The sequence below is a fragment of the Sparus aurata genome, chromosome 7 (assembly GCF_900880675.1).
Source record: "Sparus aurata chromosome 7, fSpaAur1.1, whole genome shotgun sequence".
Taxonomy (NCBI): Eukaryota; Metazoa; Chordata; class Actinopteri; order Spariformes; family Sparidae; genus Sparus; species Sparus aurata.
In genome coordinates, this window is record NC_044193.1 from 10,745,616 (window position 1) to 10,762,602 (window position 16,987).

Here is a 16,987-nt window from a genome sequence, read left to right on the forward strand (position 1 = left end):
TGCAAGACTAAATGTATTCGGGTCAGGCGAGGTCGCTTCCTCATCTTCTCTCCACTCACTCTGGTTGGTGCGTAGCAGAGAAAATGGAATGTCCAGCGATCTCAAAAACAATTAATTGTTCTCTACTTTCTCTGCACTTATCGGTGAGCTACACTTTTATTAATCATGAAGCGACATTAAAGAACTCCCGCTAGCGTAGCACTTGGTGTGGTTAGCTGGTGCTGCTCCTGCTAGCTTTGTGCTAGCTACAATACAAAACAAATCCTAGAGGGAAACAGAACTGAATTGAAATGGCCAAACTTTGTTTTGTACTATGCATTTACGGTTGCTTCTGTTGCAATACAAAATCCCTATCAAATGTACCCATGTGTTGTCTGTGTTCATGTTCACTTTGCCTAAAAATGACCCAAACAGCACAAAGGACATCTGACAGTTGATAATGGCAAGAGTCAACATCGATTATTAATCTGACAATTTTCTCATGTCTCACAGAGAACACAACAAAACAAACAATATGAATGAGAAGTTTTATTGCATATATACAATTCTGACATGAATAGAAAACCTTTCGATTCATTTTACAGATTGCATTAATTTCGTGGTCTCATTTGAGAGGATCGGTTCAATTGTTGTGCTCACACAGCTGCTCTTTAATTACACATTTAATTCTTGTGAAGAGTCAGAATAAAGGATATAAGGCTAATATGGTTGACATGATTAAAGTCCAACCCATATTTTGTTTATTTGAGGATTTTTGGTTTATAAATCATTGGCTAATTTTTCTACACATTCCTTTCTTGTTACGGACATAACATATACACCGCCTGTTCAGACCTGCTCAGATTTCAGTGCGGAATTGAAGTGTGTGGTCCTTCATCTTTTTCTTGTAGTCTTCAACAAACTCCTCATTCTGGGCCACAGTGAAATGGTTCTTCCAGTCGCCGACCTTCCCTGCAGAACCACAGAGAATCAGACATTTTAGCTAAAAGTGGAGATCTGATTTTTTCTTTCTTGTCATATGCATTCAGTTATTTATTTGGTTACCTTTCCTCATGAAAGGAGAAATGTTTAAATCCATGGTAATGACCGTTGAATAGTTGGTCATGTCGTTCTTTTTCATGTTGTCAAACTGCACTCCATACATGATTTGTTTCTTCTCTTTGGCCGAAGGAGTCAAACCAAGAAAGGAGCAGAGTTTGTCTATTTCCCGTCCAGTGTCCTGCAAGTACAATGGTTTGTTATCATCATTGTATTATACCAGCTAGGAGAGAATTGACTCTATAGAAAGAACCCACAAAAACAACTATCATACCTCGATCATGTCTTCGTAGAACATGTAATGGAGTTCTGAGTAAGTCTGTGTCTTCTTCCACCAGTTGTTCACATGGTCATACCAGGATCCAAACACCACTAAAGCAACACAATAATACATGAATACACATCGACAGAAATCTGTGCATCTCTATTCCAGTGGAAACATCTCACTTATTATTGTTCATACCGATCTTTCCCTCCATGAATCTGTGGAAGTAGCTGTTCCAGTCTCCAGGGTCTGGCTGGGTCATCGTCATGCGCTCAAAGTGAAAAAAAGACACCATGCTGTCTTTGGCATTGCGGGCCATGTAGACTATCTTCATAAGAAGTAAAACAATTAAATTATAACATTACATACATATATCATATACTTTGAAACAGCTAGTGCCAAGTCCACACATCTATGGGTATTTATTAAAACGTCGTCCGAATGCAAATGCATTTCAAGTCACTGAAAACAGACCCTTTGAAAACTGCTTCCAGGGTGAAGATATTCAGGAACTCTCTTTAACGTTTTGGAAGACTTTTGAAAACAATTACGCGTTCACCAATACTCCTACCTTATTTGGTCTTATCAGTCACAAACCACTGACCTTGCAGTTTTGCTCCCAGAATGACTTTGGCACAAACTGGACTGGACAATGAGTTTTAATGAGTCGTGGAGAGGTGGTGAGGTTCTCTGCTACATCAGTTCCTACATTAAGACCTAAACATGGAATTAGTCAAACCCCTGTTCCTGTAAAGTGCTCAAGTATTATTTCTTATTGACTGCAACAGTGTTGTATATACAGCGTTTTGTTAAAAACATGATACTGATAAAAAATGATATGAACCTCAGACTATTAAGACAGTTAAGTACTATTTGATTTTCTCTGATGCATGTTTGTGAAATATGGTGCGTGTGTTTTATTGTTTGTTCAACCTCCATCCTTGGACAGGAGGGTGGACTCCAAGAAAGGCACTCTCAGATGGATTGGGATGGATGTCTGACGCTCGGGAGCTGTTTGACCAAAATGCAGCAGGTCAAGAATCAAAGAGACCCATGTGGTTCCTAAAGGAAACAGAGAAAGAGAGCGAGGAAATACCACAGCGACAACAACAATTACATCATACATACCTTGCGCTGTGTGTGGAAGGACAGCGGCAATGAGGGATCAGCACCAGGAGGCCGGTATGTGAATGAAAACCCTTTCTGCATGGTCCTTTATGCAAAATTCCATACGTGTTCCTGATTTCACCGCCTCTCACCTTGATACTCACAGCTTCTATGAGCTATAAAGCATCTACAAAGACTTTTTCATGTGCACTGACCTGCTTTTGGGTATGTGGCAATAAGTATATCATCTGGCCTGGCCTGAAAGTCCTGAACCTTCTCCCAGTTTTTGGTGAACTGTTCCACCATTGCGACTCCATGGAAATCAAATAGTTCCCCTCGACTAAACTCCATCTATGAAAAACATGCGAAACATATGAGATCGGACAATAATCAAATTCAAGCAGTTTGGTTTGTGTGCAACAGAATACGAACAACATCATTCTGTCGTTATTCTGCAGACATTGAGGACAGAGTGAGGACAGTCATTCCAATGGAGGAGAGATTCAACAAATTTGTAGCATTTCAAAATACCCCTCGGACTCAACTGCTCGGCATTTTCATTTTTTACAAGTAGTAAACAACGCATAAAAGTAAAGCACACTGTGGCTTTAATGAGAGAGTAATTCAGAGACATACCTTCTTTGGACCAACAGACATCCTGTTGAATTCACTTGTAAGAACACTTAGAATCCACAAAGAGAGATCAAAAACACAGGCCAACCTGTCGATACATTCGGAGCACTTGACACAGGGTTTAAAGACGAACAGGCACCAAGATAAGGTAACGCACAGACTAAGCGGACTAGGGGCTGGGGCAGTTTAATGAGGGACCGATGAAAACAAATTTAGGCGTGGAAGAACATTACAGGGGTGGCAAACACACAAGGGCAGTTTAATGAGGGACTGATGAAAACAAATTTAGGCGTGGAAGAACATTACAGGGGTGGCAAACACACAAGGTCAGAAGAGCTGAACGTTTCTGAATAAAGTCGAGAACAATGAATGACTGCACGTATTAACATAACCTAAGGTGCAGGGTAGGGGATCACACAGTACAGGTTGTTCCATTCAGTCTGATCATACTAACTGGGTCTAGAGTCCCAACTGTGGCGGAAAGAAAACAGAATGCTTTGCCAAAACTGGGAGACAAAGTAACCAAAATATTGGCACCAGTCCTGCGGGGCCTGCAGCTCCCTGTTCCCCACACTATAATCTCCTTCTGTCAGAGCATCAGCAGCAGGAGCTTCAGTCTAACAATAGGGTGTTAATTAGTTCAAAGATCAACAATCCAGTTCACACCTATAGCCTACATTTGCAGCTCAGGTATGCTATAGTACTAACTAGCAACTACTTCTTCAAATACATATGAACGTTTCTTCCCACGTCTACTTCTGCTTTTCACCTATTTTTGATAATTATATCATTAAGTGAGTCACACACAGGAGACAGTAATATGAAGATGTACATTTCTATCATTTATATAGCAAATATACAATATGGCTATGATTAAAATCATAATTTGGATTCATTTTACTGATCACACTTATCTAGTGGTTTTATTTGAGAGTTTCAATGAAAATGGTGTCACAGCTGCTCTTTAATTACACATTATCTTTAATTAGCATGGAAGACTCACAAATATTTGGGATCTATTGGGGACGTGACAGAAACTCAAAGCCAACAATTTTGCTTTATTTGAGTATTTTTGCTTTATTCGTTCATTTTTGTACCCATACATTCTCCTGTTTAGACATAATTACTGTCTTTCGACCTGACAATAGTAATTTGAGATGCACTGTGTTTCACAACATGCATTTCATAGGCTCAATTCAGATGATGATCACAAGAGGAAAACCCTCCACACCGATCACATCAGAGGCAAGTATGTCCAGTCAGTCATGGACCAGTCTCCACATACACAAAGCTACTGTTCAGTCTTGGTCAGACCTCAGTGCGGAATTGAAGTGTGTGGTCCGTCATCCTTTTCTTGTAATCTTCCTCAAACTCTTCATTCTGGGCCACAGTGAAATGGTTCTTCCAGTCGCCGACCTCCCCTGCAGAACCACAGACAATCAGTCAGGCATTTCAGCTAAAAGTAGAGATCTGATTTTGTTTCTTATCACGCACACTTAGTGATTTATCAGATTACCTTTTCTCATGAAAGTAGAAATCTTGAAATCCATAACATGGAATGTTGAATAGTTGGTCATGTCGTTCTTTTTCATGTTGTCAAACTGCACTCCATACATGATTTGATTCTTCTCCTCAGCTGAAGGAGACAAACCAAGAAAGAAGCAGAGTTTGTCTATTTCCCGTCCAGTGTCCTGCAAGCACAATGATCAGATATCATTATGGTTTTACAATCAGCTGGAGGAGAACCTTAAAAAGGTAGGCCGAATTGGAAAATACCCACAAAAACAACTGAAATACCTCGATCATGTCTTCGTAGAACATGTAATGGAGTTTTGAGTAGGTCTGTTTCTTCTTCCACCAGTTGTTCACATGGTCATACCAGGATCCAAACAGTACTAAAGCAACAGAACAATACATGAAAGCACATCAGGAAAAGCCTGTTCCAATATAAACAACTCTGTCATTATTGTAATTCGTACATACCCTTTCCCTCCATGAATCTGTGGAGGTAGGTGTTCCAGTCTCCAGGGTCTGGCTGGGTCAAAGTCATGCGATCCATGTGAAAATATGAGACCATGTTGTCTTTGGCATTGCGGGCCACGTAGACTATCTACAGAACAAGAAGAAGATTGCGTAATATATAATTATAACAATTGAGATAACACATACTTTCAAACACCTAAGGTGCATACATGGGTATTTCTTAAACAGCTTTTTCTTTGTTTTTGCCTTTTGTCCACATTGTTCCTTATTTGTCACTCCCCTATCACGTGATTCTAGACAAGAGACACAGAATATCAGCCTTAAAGTGAAACTCTCGCCAAAATGCAACCAAGGCTTTATTTGTGAATGTATATGAGTCAAACCTTCGTGTAAAAACATAGTTACGACATAAGAGGAGCTTTTAAGATTTACCATATTTTCGTTTTCGGGTCAACTAATTTTCAATGGGAGTGCTTGGGGCAAATTAGCGATAGCATCAAACACTAAAATTCAAAGCCGTAAAATTGTTCAAAAACTCTCTTTTTAGTAAACTCTGTGTACACAAACAATGTTCTCAATGCTCGTGTTCATGTGTAGAGACCCTGGTGATACTACGAGCAAAGTTTCATGTTGTGTCGAGCCTTTTTAGTGTTTTTAAAAAAGCGATTTTGATGCTATTGCTAATTTGCCCCAAGCGCTCCCATTGAAAATGAGTAAATCATAAAAGCGCCTCTTTAGTCGTAATTATGCTTTTACACAAAGGTTGGACTGATATGCATTCACAAAAAAAGCCTAGGTTGCATTTTGGCGAAAGTTTCACTTTAAATACAAGTTGTCACTTTAACGTGGTTAACAGGCGTTGCTGACCTTGTTGCCTATATTAGCATCTGCTGCACAATTAAATTCTGTGTTTATATTTCTATTGCTGCCTGAATGTGCAGGAGGCAAGATGTTATTTCCGTCGGCTGGTTCAGGCCATTGTGTCCAGTGTTAGCCCTACACCGAGCTCCGGTTTTGGGTGAGGCAATCGAGAAGAACCACTGCCTGGTTTGATAATTTTATCAATGAGTGTGTGGTTCCTGAGGAGTGGCAAGAAAACTTGAATGTCCAGATCACCCAGATCAACCTCAGAGAAATACTACACCCACATGTGAAATGAGTAACGACAGAATGAAGGAGCCCCGTGGATTTACAAAGGTCACAGTCCCTGTGTATAACCTGAGAAAAGACACCAGAAATCTGCTCATGCATTTGGACTTCAGACTTTGTCCTACCATTAATGCATGGCCCTCGACCCTTTCCCAAGAAATCAGCTTCGATGTATAAACACAAACAACTAACCTTGCAGTTTTGTTCCCAAAACGACTTTGGCACAAACTGGATTGGAAGATGAGTTTTAATCAGTCGTGGAGTGGTGGCAAGGTTCTCCGCCAGGTCAACTCCTAAATGAACAGGTAAAGATAGAGTCAAAACCCTGATCTTGTAAAGTGCTTTGGGAGAAAAAAACAAATGGACGTCTCAGAGACAATGGCACTGAAGTTTGCTGAAGTTTGAGTAAAAGGTAAAACATCCCTGTATAGTATACTGAAGGTTAAATAAGATAACATTTTTCAGAAATAAAATGCATGTTTGACCATCTGTTCAACCTGAATCCATAGACGGGAAGGTGATCTCCAAGAAAGGCACTCTTTCATAGATCGGGATGGATGTGTGACGCTCTGGAGCTGTTTTACCAAAATACAGCAGGTCAAGGATCACAGACACCCACGTGGTTCCTAAAACAAAAAACACAGAGCGAGGACGGTCATATAATTCAACCCCTCACCTCCTTGCATATCTTTTATCCGATAAATCATTTACACCAGCTCCTCAGATGCACTGACCTGCCTTTGGGTATGTTGCGATAAGTATATCATCTGGCCTGGCCTGAAAGTTTTGAATCTTCTCCCAGTTTTCAGTGAAATATTTGGTCATTTGGACTCCGTGGAAATCAAAGAGCACTGATCGAGTGAACTCCATCTATAAAAAAAAAGAAAAAAGTCAGTTTGCAGACATTGAAGACAGTCATCTTAAAGAAAGGAGAGAAACTTTTGCAAGTGCTGCAAAATACCTCAGCGTGTGCACAGTTACTCAACATCACATATTTACAGTAGTGAACCATGCTTAAAAGCTCAGCAGACTGTTGCATTAAAGACGGAATAATTAACAGAAAATACCTTCTTTGGATCATCAGACATTCTGACCACTGCTGGTTTCTTCTCTGTAGACTGCATCTACAACTTCTCTCCAGGAAGATAAGCAATCTATCCTCATAACTCCCTCCTCTCATTGCGCAATGTCTTCCTTTTTTGGTCGCACAGTCCAAGCTGTGATGTGAAAGTCCAGCCCCTTCCTGATTGGAAGCCCATATAATCTTTAAAACAGGTTTTACTACATCCATACCCTGGTCTGTTACTTTTAACCGTTTCAAAGAGAGAATGGTGATTTCAAGAGCTTTGGACTTGAACATACTGTGTGCACTTAAAGCAATGTCAGCCACTTAGAAATTGTCTAAATAGTGTGAATGTGAATATATGCCATTTTTTTCACCATAAAACTCAGATTTGTGTCTGTTTTTTTTTCTATAGCTCTCTTCTGGAAAATTAAAGATCAGTATTTCTGTGGTTACCTAGAGAACTTCACCTTCCCCTGTTTGTTTTAATTAACAACAATCCCCATGCAAGTGTTTGCCCAAAGTCAATATACAGCAGTGACTATGTTGTAACCCTTAAGTGACCTAACATTAATTTGAGGAAAAGGATTTAATGTTTGACGTGCCAGAATTTAAAAAACTAAGTTGGATTTTTGCCATGCTGAGCATTGTTCACCATCAGCTGCAATGCAACAGACATTTTAAAAGGAGCAAAGTAACTTTAAAATACCTTATTGCATTTTCAGTAACCGAGCATTACATAATTAATAAGGAATGCAGTAAAGCAAAGCGCACTAAACCTTTAAAGAGATTAATTGAGAGACATACCGTCTTTGGATCAGCAGACTTTGAAGATTTCTGTGTTCTCCTTGTTACAACTGTTGAAATAACTGGTAAGAGGTCAGAAGATCAGACAAGCAAAATCCGTCGACGAGATGACAAACGGCGAGATCCTGGAAAACTAAGCAGGGATCAGAGACAAAGGAAAGCTGGTCACTAGGGAAATAAAGAACTGCCTGGCACTGGTTAGAAGAGAACACACAGACTAAATAGACGAGGGTGGGCAGTACAATGAGGGACAGGTAAAGCAAATTTGAGCTTGTAGACAATTGCATCAACGGCAAACACACGGCCAGGAAGGGATGTATCTAACAGAGAGAGGAGGTGAGAAATTCTAAAGAATTTAAAACAGAACAGGCAAGAATGAATTACATCAATACATACAAAAAAAAGTAACCTAGTTTGGCAGGGCATGCCGTCTGCCATTTTCTTGGCAGATGTTGTCCCAGGGCTGTCAGGAAGCCTTATTTTCAGGTGCACACAGGACAGACGGCCACATAATGCCCGACTATCGCTCCCTTAACGGCCACCAGAAGTGTTGTTTATTGAAGAGGAGAGTCTGCAGTACTCCAGGTGGAAGGTTCCTTCATGCCCCACTTGACCAGGCAGGATGTTGGTATGAGACTTTGAAGTTGCATGAGGATCAAACAAGTGAGAGAGAGCATCATGTTTAATGTTCTTAATGTTCTACAGAAAGATTATTGACTGCATAATATTGACTGTTTTTTATAGAGAGTGGCAATAGTGACATACTGTATGTACAAAGCAGAACAAAGCACAAAGTGGATGGTAGTGGCCAGCACCTATCAGGAATAGCAAATAGAAATATCAATATCAAAAATTATAATCAGTAATGCGCAAAGAGGTGGAGCGTGTTAATTAGGCTTTAGTTAGTTAAGCCCACCTAGCTGGAGGCTACCAAGCAAGCTAGGCTAACAAGCTATCTGTGTTTGTTATTTGCATGAGTTCGAGCATAAAAAATGACCTCTGTGCTCTCATTGACTTCAAGTGTTTATTCCTCCAGAAGCTCTGGGATCTGCCAGAGATTACAGGCTCCAGCAGCTGTCTGCTGGCTGATGCTTACAGGGTCGCTCATAAATCCCAAACACCAACATCTGTCCCTTCATTACAGTTTTTTTGTCCAATTAACAGTACAGTAAGTTGTATTATGTGTCCAGTATTTGAATTCAACATTTTCCAAAAGTTGCCAACACCACAAACATGGCCAAGATTTGGAAATCAATGACTCCAATTAGCTTAGGTTAAGCTAAGAAGAACAGCTCAGTTAGCTGTCACTTGGGTCATCACCTGTTTACCACAAAACGTAACACTGAACATGGCACTGCAGTTACTGCAAACTGTTGCAAAAAGCAATTTGTTTCCAAGATATTTATGTATGGTTTCTTAGCTCTAAGGCCAGGTAAGAATAATAATCAAATAATTGTTTCAGTGCTAGTTTATCATAATGGTAGTAGTTGTAGGTACACCCTACACAACAACCTGATCAAACTGTCCGTGATGTTTGAAAGAGAACTCTACAAAAAATAAACGGAGCTGCTGAGTAAGCAGAAGCTTCTTATCCTAACAGAATGACTTTAAAAACAGAAAACACTATTGACTAAAACTTGACTGAAACATTTAAAATGTTCCTATGCTAAAAATATGAAGGATAAAAATGACTAAAATGTGACTGAAACTAGATTGCCTCGAGACTAAAACTAAGATAAAATCTAAAATAGCTGCCATTATCAGTGCAAGCAGAAGGAAGGTATCAAGTGCAAAATGACATAATCTTTGGTTTTTACTAAGGCTGTCAGTTTAATGCGTTAATTAGATTAATTAATTACACTGCAAATTAACACGTTATTAAAATTAACGCAATTAATTCTGAGATTCTGAGTAGCAATTCAATGCGTGAGCATTTTAAATTTGGCCCATTGAATGACCCGTAGGCTACTTGGCAGTGGCACGTCACGGTAGCACTAGCACCGAGTAGAGTCCTCTTTAGGACTCTAACACCGAGGAACTTGTCCGGACGTGTTCGTCACTTCCCACCTGCGTCGCAAATCAAAGCAGGGTGACAATAGACATGGACGTGACTCAGGGGAGCGAGGCGAGCACATCGTTGCTAGGGCCTTTGAACGGCAAGTTTATTTATAAAAAGAACGAAGACGGGACTATCAACAAGAACGCGGTGATTTCTAGCTTTTGTAAAAAAGAATTCTACTATCACCGAAGCTGCTCCAGCTTGACTTATCATTTAAACGCTAAACACGTCGGGATTGAGAGTCTGCTTAAGTGCCTATTTGAGACTCAGTCTTATTTTATTTCTGAATTTTATTTATTTAAGTGTATTTGTATTGCATTTTTTAATAATGCACCTGGCCTAATTGGTTTGCTGGGATGTGCTTGACCATTTTCTTGTAAATTTCATTTATGAAACGCACTTCACCAATAAAAATGTGGATTTCAAATCTTCTTTTCTTAGTGTATTCAATTGATTAGTCATGCAATACAATTTTGTAATGTCCTAGAATTTGAATTCTTTATTTGGGTACCTTCAGCAGATATGAGATTAAAATGTCATTAATTAGATTAATTAATTACAAATTCTGTAATTAATTAGATTAATTTTTTTAATCGCCTGACAGCCCTAGTTTTTACCTGTTTTTCAGTAATGACTCACACACAGACGAGGACAACATGAACAAGATGAAAAAAATATTTTTTGTTTTATTGAAAATATACAATATGGATATGAATAAAAGCCTTTGGATTACTTTTACCGATCACGCTAATCCCTCGGTCTCCTATGAGTCAATCAGTATAAATGATGTAGTCACATAGCTGCTCTTAGATTACACATTATCTTTTGTAATAATGATAGAATCAATGTATAAAAGTATTTCTGCTTTGTAAAATGAACAGTTAAGTTATATAATTTTCTGAAGTTTTCTTTACATACCTCCTTTTGTTCTGGTGCAAATATTCTCCTTCCACATGGACATCGTGGTTTGATTTGCACTTTGCTTCGTGATATATAGTTCACAGTTTTAATTCAGATAAAAATCACAATGAGACACACCCAACACTTCTGTTGTCACACCAGAGGCAACTTCAACTTGATTTTCTTACAGAAATGCCAAAGTTGCAGTCAGTCGTGGACCAATCTCCACTTATACACAGCTTGTTCAGATTTCAGTGCGGAACTGAAGTGTGAGGTCCTTCATCTTTTTCTTGTAGTCTTCATCAAACTCTTCATTCTGGGCCACAGTGAAATGGTTCTTCCAGTCACCAACCTTCCCTGCAGAACCACAGAGAATCAGTCATTTTAGCTAAAAGTAGCGATCATATTTTTTTTTTTTCCCCTTCTCACACATATTTCAGTTATTTATCAGTTTACCTTTTCTCATGAAAGGAGAAATCTTGAAATCCATAACGGGGATTGTAGAATAATTGGCCATTTTGTTCTTCTTCATGTTGTCAAACTGCACTCCGCCTGTGATTTGATTCTTCTCCTCGGCCGAAGGAGACAAACCAAGGAAGGAGCAGAGTTTGTCTATTTCCCGTCCAGTGTCCTGGAAACAAAATGGTTGGACATCATCATTGTATCATATCGTGTTGACTCAATAGAAAAATACCCACAAAAACAACTGAACTACCTCGATCATGTCTTCGTAGAACATGTAATGGATGTTTGAGTAGGTCTGTTTCTTCTTCCACCAGTTGTTCACATGGTCGTACCAGGATCCAAACACCACTAAAGCAGCAGAATCATACATGAAATCTGTCAGTATAAATTTGTACATCTCAGTTACAATAATAGTTCTGTATTTCATACATACATTTTCCCTCCATGAACCTGTGGAAGTAGCTGTTCCAGTCTCCAGGATCTGGCTGGACCATATTCATGCGATCAAAGTGAAAATACGAGACCATGTTGTCTTTGGCGTTGCGGGCCACGTAGACCATCTACAGAAGAAGAAAATACCTGAATTACCTGAGCACCAACCTGTCATGATCTACTTTCACACACACCTACTGTAAGTGTCTGCTGTAGTAACAGAACAACTCCAAAGTCTCAAGTCAACTTCACTAGCAAGCGAGAGCTGCGAGTTTGTAAGGAGGATGCATGCTGACCAGAAATGCTCCCTCTCCTTTATCTGCTGACAACTAACACCACTAAATACAAAGTATAAAATAAAATGATGTTGTATCAGGAGCGAAAAAGTCAGAGGAGGTTGATGGATGGGTCAAACAGACACAGGACTTTCACCCAGGAGGTCAGTAATCATGCCCTTTATTTGAAATCATGATCAAGTCCTAAACCTTACCAACTAGTTTTTATTGCCCAAACCTAACCGAGTACTTTGTTGCCTTTTAACAAACAACATGTAACTTCTGCCACTTGGGGCCTGCTAATGTTAGCTTATGGCTAGTGTACAGTAAAGTAAATCTGCTGTTTGGGGCCGATAAACACTGCACGAGGAATGCAAAAAAAAAAAAACGTGCGTCTCTTTTGATGTATACACCATTAAACAACCATGACTGCTGATGAGAATCCATCTGAAGCGACTCTTGCATAAATGTTCACAGATGAGGTGATGTTTTTATTTACTTTAAATTTTAGGGGGGGATAATGTAAGCACACGCCTCAACAAAATATAGAAGAAAGTTCTAGTGGGGTGAAGACATGTTAATGCAGAATTGATTAACACTCCCTAAGGAGGATGGTTTTCCACTCTCGGACACTGTTCTGTGTTTTCCTTCCACGTGCACCTACCAGGTTTTAATGTGCACAGGTTTTGAAAAAAAATAACGCCAGATTCGTGCTCTATTTTAGCATCTTGTGATCATGCACTGATATCAAGCGAATGACACACAAACGGCTGACCTTGCAGTTTTGCTCCCAGAAGGACTTTGGCACGAACTGAACTGGAAAATGAGTTTTAATGATCCGAGGAGTGGTGGGGAGACTCTCCGCCTGGTCAATGCCTACATGAAGAGTTAAAGAGGAAGAGATAAAGATGCTGGAAGAGCACTCATGCTCTGACAGGCTTTAGTAGCTTTGTCTGCTGTCCTGTTAGGAACAGACATCCTGGTAGATAAGATCTGTTTAAAGTTTGAGAAAAAGGCAGAAGATTGCCACACATAAACATCGAATGTTCAAGTATGAGGTGTTTGTCTGCTTCGTGAAATACAGTGTGTGAGTTTGGTCATCTGCTCAACCTGATTTCACTGAGGGGATGTAGATCTCCAGGAAAGGCACTCTGTCATAGATTGGGATGGATGTCTGACGCTCTGGAGACGTTTTACCAAAATATAGCAGGTCAAGAATTAAGGAGCCCCATGTGGTACCTAAAAGAAACAGAGAAAGAGAGAGAGAGGAAATACCACAGCAACAATAACAATTACATCACCCGAGGTTGTGCTGTGTGTGTTGAAGAACAGCGGCAACGAGGGATCAGCACCAAGAGGCCGGTATGGGAACTAAATCCCTTCATGCATGTTCCTGATTTCACCACCTCTCACCTCGATACTTTTATCTTTTATTGAGCTATAAAGCATTCACAAAGACTTTTTCATGCACACTGACCTGCTTTTGGGTATGTTGCAATAAGTATATCATCTGGCCTGGCCTGAAAGTTCTGAACCTTGTCCCAGCTGTCTGTGAAATAGTGGACCATTGTGACTCCATGGAAATCAAACATTTCCGGTCGGGGTAAATCCATCTTCTTTTTGACACAAACACACAAAACACACGATCATTGTGTGAGAGTAATACCATGATAATAATACTGACTGGTTGCAAAAGACAAGAAGCTCAGGAAGAATTAAAGAGTAAACATTCACGACTCCAGCCGAACATGGAAGCCTAGTCTAAGGTGAAGTTGAAACGAGGCAAAGTAAAATGCAAAAGACAGAATGCCACCATGAGTAACACAGGTAAAAGGAGTAAAAGCGACAAAACAGGCAAATTCCTCCCCAAAAAAGCAATGCAGATAAAAAGATAAATAGAGGAAACAAAATCAGTAGAGGACAATAAGAACAGAGCATCAAATGACATTGGATAACAAACAGTAAACACAAGAAAACATGATAAATAAGTTGACAATAAACTAATAAAGGCAATATAAAGGATGGTAAGAGGACATCACATAAGACGAGTTAAAAACAGATAAAGGATAGAAAGACCAAAATCACTTAAAAAGGGTGTATTCACACTTAAGCAGCTCTGTAAAAGTAGGTTTTTAAGAAGTGATTTAAAAGAAGTGTGTTCAAGTGTGAGAGTAATCAAACCAAAGAGTGCAACCATTATTCACTGTCAGCTGCAGACAGTGAAGTCAGATTCTTGCAGTTATCTTCAAAGAAGAAGTGAAACAACAAAGTCATCACTTTGGCTTGCACATTAAGTCCCTCAGTCCATTCTCACTCGCTCATCACAGTGCAGATTTAAAGAGAGCTCTTTTTAGAGACATACCATCCCTAGATCAGACATTCTGACCGCTGCTGGTTCCTCCGCTGTAACTCTGACTCTTGTGCCGTGATCTTTCCTAGACAGGCGAACTGCTTTCCTTCCTCATTCCACTCATTACATAACAATTCTCCCTGTTATTCGAGTCAGGGTACTGAATACGGTATGAAAGTCTAGCTCCTCCCTGTCCTCCCACATATCAGTAGCTTTCACCCTTTGTTGCCCTCCCCCAGTCAACTCTGCGTCTTGACAGTTTGACAGTTACATGCACAGGTGTGGAAGCCTGGAGACATCTTGGGGTTTGAGTTGTTGTAAATCTCTGTCTTTATGTGCCCTTCAGGTGAGTGATTACAGTGATTTAGAATAACTTTTACAGCCCCACTGTTATCTAGGCCACACAAGTCCTGGCAGACAGTAGGTTTATGTGAAGCAGTGGCAGAAAGGAAAAAACAAAACACAAAAGCACAACTTGTCTCCTTAATAAGAAAAATGCAGTCTTCACCCTCTCTCTTGTGATATGTTCTCAATAAAATAAAATTAAAAAACAAAAAGCAGTTGGTGACAATATAAGCCCAATATTCATGTCGCTGCATGTCATGTTTGGTGTAAATTGACTGCCATGGTCCACTCACAGCCTGTCGCCACCACTTAACTCGCTCCGTTTGTTTTATAAATGTACTGAACTGAGTACTTATAGCGAACTCATGCACTTTTTATAATGTCCTTCACAATTGTCTTACCCTAGCCCAAGCAAAGTGCAAATACTAAGCTATATAACTTGTCATTATCCTCTGTAGTCATTTTTTTTTCTGGCCTGGAAGGCTAAAGTACATGTACTGCTGCATCAGAGACAGATGACTGCATGTTTAAACCAACTTATTTAAACTTTTTTTTAAAACGCTGACTCAAATAATTGGAAAATGCTGAAATAATAATAAGCAGTTATTAAACATATGTATGATTTACTTTTTTACCATAATTTGATTTATAATTTTTTTCTTATACAAATACTTTCCCAACTCCATCCCCACCAAAGAGGTCCGCTGCTACCCCAACAACAAATTCTGGGTTACCAGCGACCTAAATGGCCCTACTCAATGAGAAAAGGAGGGCCTTTAGGTCGGGGGACTGAGCAGAGCTCAAGCATATTCATCAGGGAGAGCACGGACAACAATAAGAGAAAACTGGAACATTAACTGGAGAATAACAAGACCAGGCACGTGTGGAGTGGGACGAGAGAGATAACCGGCTTCTAGAGAAAAGGTGGAGGAGCAGCTGAGGGAAGTTAACAAGAGAAAGAGAACAGTGGGGAAATGCCTTAAGTGTTGTTCTTTTAACTTGAATTTTATGACTTTTCCTAAAGTGACCTAAATATTAGAAAAAGGACATATTCATATTTCTTCTCATTGTCTTTGGGTCATTTTTGATCCGGTAGAAACAGAAACACACACACACACACACACACACACACAACCTTTGTGGCTGAAAGGTTGTTTCTGCTTCACAATGACTTGATTTCACTCTTGGTGGTTATATATGACAGATTATAACCAATCCAGCCCTTTTTACTTGTTGCAATACCTTAATAGGGCCAATGCAACTCATAAAAGGCTGTATTTCACCTGCCAAAAAGTGATTGCAGCTCCTACCTTTGTGGCTGAAAGGTTGTTTCTGCATCAAAATGACTTGATATAGAACTTTATAGTTTCTTTGTATATTGTTTAGTACTTTATCAATCCTTATTGTTTTCTATATTTGATCTTGCATTTTGACTGTACTTATATTTGAATTTAGCCGCTGCTATGATAACCAAATTTCCCCTTGGAGATTAATGAACTTATCTATCTATCTATCTATCTATCTATCTATCTATCTATCTATCTATCTATCCATCTATCCATCTATCTATCTATCTATCTATCTATCTATCTATCTATCTATCATGACACCAACATGCCAGCCCGGACAGTGCACTGCTTCACCAACAACAAGCCCTGGATCACCAGTGAACTGAAGGCACTTCTGAACAAGAAGAAGAGGGCTTTCAGGTCTGGAGACAGAGAGGAACAGAGGAGAGTGCAGCATGAACTCAGAGAGATGCTGAGGACATGTAAGGACAGCTACAGGAGGAAGCTGGAGGCCAACTCCAGCAGAACAGTGGGAGAGATGTGTGGACGGGAATGAAGAACATCACGGGGATGAAGGGGAAAGACAGGCAGACATCAGGGAGCCTGAATAGAGCTAACCAGTTCAACCAGTTTTTTAACAGGTTTAGCTCACCTCCTGCCACCCCCCCGACACCCAGCCCCCGTCACACCCACACTGTCCCAAATGGCTCGACCCTCCCCCCAGCACTCTCCTGTGCAGCATCTCCCCATCTGCCCCCCCTCTTTCTCCCCCTCCCCCTCCTCCACCTCCACTGATGACATCTGCATCAACCCCCGCCCAACAGTGA

The 16,987-nt window shown here is 40.0% G+C and overlaps 3 protein-coding genes across 5 annotated transcripts; all 3 read right to left on the reverse strand.

Moving 5' to 3' along the window:
- Window positions 1-513: 513 nt before the first annotated feature.
- Window positions 514-3,716, reverse strand: LOC115584907 (cytosolic sulfotransferase 1-like). Of its 2 annotated transcripts, none has more exons than XM_030422813.1 (8): window positions 3,047-3,716; window positions 2,626-2,761; window positions 2,237-2,365; window positions 1,908-2,020; window positions 1,505-1,631; window positions 1,313-1,410; window positions 1,045-1,219; window positions 514-951 (listed from the first exon to the last, which is right to left on the reverse strand). In XM_030422813.1, exons 1-8 carry the CDS (start codon window positions 3,065-3,067, stop codon window positions 839-841), a joined length of 912 nt encoding a protein of 303 aa, XP_030278673.1. In that variant the 5' UTR covers window positions 3,068-3,716; the 3' UTR covers window positions 514-838. The 2 variants fall into 2 exon arrangements, with proteins under 2 accessions (XP_030278673.1, XP_030278672.1); XM_030422812.1 differs by having other exon boundaries at window positions 1,502-1,631.
- Window positions 3,717-4,100: 384 nt separating this feature from the next.
- LOC115584904 (cytosolic sulfotransferase 1-like) lies at window positions 4,101-7,402 on the reverse strand. The gene is made up of 8 exons (XM_030422806.1): window positions 7,243-7,402; window positions 6,910-7,045; window positions 6,673-6,801; window positions 6,368-6,468; window positions 5,027-5,153; window positions 4,841-4,938; window positions 4,560-4,734; window positions 4,101-4,464 (listed from the first exon to the last, which is right to left on the reverse strand). Exons 1-8 carry the CDS (start codon window positions 7,297-7,299, stop codon window positions 4,352-4,354), a joined length of 936 nt encoding a protein of 311 aa, XP_030278666.1. The 5' UTR covers window positions 7,300-7,402; the 3' UTR covers window positions 4,101-4,351.
- Window positions 7,403-10,768: 3,366 nt separating this feature from the next.
- LOC115584908 (cytosolic sulfotransferase 3-like) lies at window positions 10,769-14,685 on the reverse strand. Of its 2 annotated transcripts, none has more exons than XM_030422814.1 (8): window positions 14,539-14,685; window positions 13,654-13,792; window positions 13,287-13,415; window positions 12,952-13,052; window positions 11,903-12,029; window positions 11,720-11,817; window positions 11,461-11,635; window positions 10,769-11,361 (listed from the first exon to the last, which is right to left on the reverse strand). In XM_030422814.1, exons 1-8 carry the CDS (start codon window positions 14,554-14,556, stop codon window positions 11,249-11,251), a joined length of 900 nt encoding a protein of 299 aa, XP_030278674.1. In that variant the 5' UTR covers window positions 14,557-14,685; the 3' UTR covers window positions 10,769-11,248. The 2 variants fall into 2 exon arrangements, with proteins under 2 accessions (XP_030278674.1, XP_030278675.1); XM_030422815.1 differs by having other exon boundaries at window positions 13,654-13,789; window positions 14,539-14,653.
- Between the last annotated feature and the right edge of the window lie 2,302 nt (window positions 14,686-16,987).